Source organism: Salmo salar, chromosome ssa13 (assembly GCF_905237065.1).
Source record: "Salmo salar chromosome ssa13, Ssal_v3.1, whole genome shotgun sequence".
Lineage (NCBI taxonomy): Eukaryota > Metazoa > Chordata > Actinopteri > Salmoniformes > Salmonidae > Salmo > Salmo salar.
The window spans coordinates 55,865,501-55,869,655 of NC_059454.1; the positions used below are offsets into that span (position 1 = coordinate 55,865,501).

The 4,155-nt window shown below is 42.7% G+C and overlaps 1 protein-coding gene across 1 annotated transcript; it reads right to left on the bottom strand.

The window, feature by feature from the left end:
* Nucleotides 1–415: 415 nt before the first annotated feature.
* fa44b (FAM44B) lies at nt 416–2,171 on the bottom strand. Its single transcript, NM_001140746.1, is given in 4 exon segments — nt 416–839; nt 976–1,178; nt 1,384–1,508; nt 1,715–2,171. Coding segments are annotated over 3 exon segments (465 nt in total). The 5' UTR covers nt 1,853–2,171; the 3' UTR covers nt 416–839; nt 976.
* Nucleotides 2,172–4,155: the final 1,984 nt, after the last annotated feature.

The window sequence follows — 4,155 nt, forward strand, 5'->3', positions numbered from 1 at the left end:
TTGCACCCTGTCTGCCCAGAGAAATGCCAACAAACCTGTCAGAGGTAGCCTGCTGGATCCCCCCCTGGGAGCTAGTTTCATAACCTGGGTTGTACTCCAGATGTCAAGTCTCAAATTGGCAAAGACCCTTTTATGGTTAGGGTTTTGCCCAGGACTGTGTGCTCTATAAGGAACACATTGCACCTCCCTCCCCTCAAGAGAGCTGACTGTGCTCTGGATGGCTCCAAATTGGATAATAATGCTGAGATCATTCTAATCTAATAAGAATATAGTCAAATGTAGCAGAGGTATGGATCATTTAATCTAGGTTAACTCAGCAATGAAGTCTTACCATGGCCAGTACAGCACATTTTCTATTGACCCAGTTTAAAAATGAAAGGGCAGTGTAAATATTTCTACCAAATAATTTATTGTTGAAAACATTTATTTACAAAATTCACAAAGAAAAGTTGCTAAACATTGCGGGGAAAAAATCAGTTAGCAAACAATGACTACTTCTGGCTTTTAAGAAATAAAAGTGACCATTCTATTGTTAATTCAATAACCACAAATGCAATTTAAATCAGAGCAATTTATACAACTTTATCTGGAAGTAAAAAATTGCATATTTAGCCCATTGTGCTAACTACACAATAAAGTGTCATTTGCACAAGTCCTCCTGTGTCCAGCATTGACTGCTAAAATCCATGGCTTGGTTTCTCCACATGAAGAATGACTAAGAGTTGTGGAAACCTCTTGCGCCATGATTCCTCCACACTAGTTTTTAAAGTTGGAGTTCCTTGTCCAGTCTGATGGAGCTCTAGAAAAGTCTACCTTTAGCAGATTATGTTTCTCTGCACCTGAAATAAACATAAATGACAAACTGAGAACCTGAAACATTCTGAGGAGATTTTAGTTTAATACCTATAGATTTTCACATGATTTGTATATTTATGTTGATTTCAGCAATGTTGACCATAGGTGTGACACACTGACCTCATGGTGTTTTGGGTCCAGTGTGGCTTGGAGCCTCTTGCTGTTCTGTCTCTGATGGAGTGTTGGATGGACCCTCCTCCTTCTTCTCAGCAGACAGGAAGTCGTGAATGGCATCCTCAATGTGGGGCCTGAAGGTGTGGTTAAGCTTGGGATCCACCACCTGGGTGATGATTCTGTCCACTCCGGACTCCAGCATGCCTGACCTGACACACCACAGAGACAATACATATGACTGTCACATATACTGGCATTAGCAGGAACACCTGATTGCAATCCAGACTGGGTACATGAGCAGTTGGAACTGTCTTTGGCTTGAGAAAGTGAATTAATTGTTATGTACTGTCAACAATTACAATGCATTAGACATTTACAAGCAGAATTATAATCATATATATAGTAGCTACTCACTGCACGACGCTTTGTCTTAGCACATTTCGCACTTGATTTTTGTTGATTGATGGGTTCCAGTCTTGGGTGTTCAAATGAGTAGAGACGAAGTTGTCAACTTTCTGTCGTAGATTCTGGTAGGCAGGCTGATGACAATGACAGAAGCACATCATTTACGTTACCCATTGATCAATAGCCGCAACATTTCCAACAGCTCGCTAGCTAGTTAGCTAAGCTAAAAACAACAAGGTGGGACAAATAAAGCGGAAACGATTTGCTATCTAACGTTAAATAGCAGGCTTAAAGGAACGTTGATAGCTAGTCAGAAAAAGTTTAAAGCTAGATTAGCTACCTTTGTATCCACGTCTGCCAGGCAGTCTCTGCGGAACTCGTCGAACAGGCCTCGGTTCTTGAGATGCTCCACGATGAGCCCGATGAGTTGCGGATCTCCGGGGGGAAGATTCACTGCGTTACCGACACCCTCCGCCATACCGATGTTTGTTGAATTTCAGCCCGTCAATACGTTTTGTACATATAGAAGTGTAGCAGTATCGATATAATTTCAAGAAATGACACAAAATAACTGCTGGTGGCTCTAAAACCTAGCTACATTATTTAGAAGTGTACACAAGTACCAACATGCTTTGCAATAGGAAGTCTCTTACGTTGGGTGCGTTCCTAAATTAATCAGTTATTCTGCTCTCTCAGACGGGAGTGCTCTGAAATCGGAGTAGATAGCCAGAGCGAATTTACGAACGTGCCCATTGCGTCTTCTTCTTTAACATTTTATGTTACGGGCATGATAGTAGACTACACCTATTGGTGTATTTCCGCCACCTACTGTAAGGGTTATTAAAAAATATATATTGCATTGCGGGAAGAGGCACATTGCATCTTGGGATATGTAGTATTTACTTAGCTAGTTTTACCTTTAGTTTTGGTTTACAGAGGGAAGGAACTGTATTATCTTTTCATGGTTACACACAGTTCTGCCTAAAAACGACCAAATATACTGATGACAGTGAGTATGACCAGATCATTTGCATGATCATTTTTGAGGAAACAGGTGATATAGAGTACAACAGTATGAGTCATAATACCCATAAAACCTAGCGGTCAAACAGGAAAATTATTCCAATCGTTTTTCCACCATGCATTTTTCCCATATGAGATTTTAGAAACACTTTTGTGTAGGTTACCCTGGCGTGACGTTTTGATAACCGCGTAAATCTCTAGGATAAGGTGACATTTATCAATATTGGGTTCTTCAGAGGGTGGTGCAGTCTGCCTAACGCATCACCGGGGGCACACTGCCTGGCCTCCAGGACATCTACTGCACCCGGTGTCACAGGAAGGCCAAGACGATCATCAAGGACCTCAGCCACCCAAACCATGGCCTATTCACCCTGCTACCACCCAGAAGGCGGGTGGTGTTGCTCTTGCTGCTGGTGATTCTCTGATCCACCTCTACGCAGACGACACCATTCTGTATACATCTGGCCTTTCTTTGGACACTGTGTTAACTAACCTCTAGACGAGCTTCAATGCCATACAACTCTCCTTCTGTGGCCTCCAACTGCTCTTAAATGAAAGTAAAACTAAATGCATGCTCTTCAACCGATCGCTGCCCGCACCTGCCCGCCCGTCCAGCATCATTACTCTGGACGGTTCTGACTTAGAATATGTGGATAACTACAAATACCTAGGTTAGACTGTAAACTCTCCTTCCAGACTCACATCAAGCATCTCCAATCCAAAATTAAATCTAGAATCGGCTTCCTATTTTGCAACAAAGCATCCTTCACTCATGCTGCCAAACATTCCCTTGTAAAACTGACTATCCTACCGATCCTTGACTTCGGCGATGTCATTTACAAAATAGCCTCCAACACTCTACTCAGCATATTGAATGCAGTCTGTCACAGTGCCATCCGTTTTGTCACCAAAGCCCCATATACTACCCACCACTGTGACCTGTATGCTCTCGTTGGCTGGCCCTCGCTTCATATTCGTCACCAAACCCACTAGCTCCAGCTCATCTATACGTCTTTGCTAGGTAAAGCGCCGCCTTATCTCAGCTCACTGGTCACCATAGCAGCACCCACCCGTAACACGCGCTCCAGCAGGTATATTTCACTGGTCACCCCCAAAGCCAATTCCTCCTTTGGCCGCCTTTCCTTCCAGTTCTCTGCTACCAATGACTGGAACGAACTGCAAAAATCACTGAAACTGGAGACTCATATCTCCCTCACTAACTTTAAGCACCAGCTGTCAGAGCAGCTCACAGATCACTGCACATGTACATCCAACTACCTCATCCCCATACTGTTATTCATTTTATTTATTTTGCTCCTTTGCACCCCAGTATCTCTACTTGCACACTCATCTTCTGCACATCTATCACTCCAGTGTTTAATTGCTAAATTGTAATTATTTCGCCACTACGGCCTATTTATTGCCTTATCTCCCTTATCCTACCTCATTTGCACACACTGTACAGTCATGGCCAAAAGTTTCGAGAATGACACAAATATTAATTTTCACAAAGTCTGCTGCCTCAGTTTGTATGATGGCAATTTGCATATACTCCAGAATGTTATGAAGAGTGATCAGATGAATTGTAATTCATTGCAAAGTCCCTCTTTGCCATGCAAATGAACTGAATCCCCCAAAAACATTTCCACTGCATTTCAGCCCTGCCACAAAAGGACCAGCTGACATCATGTCAGTGATTCTCGCGTTAACACAGGTGTAAGTATTGACAAGGACAAAGCTGGAGATCACTCTGTCAAG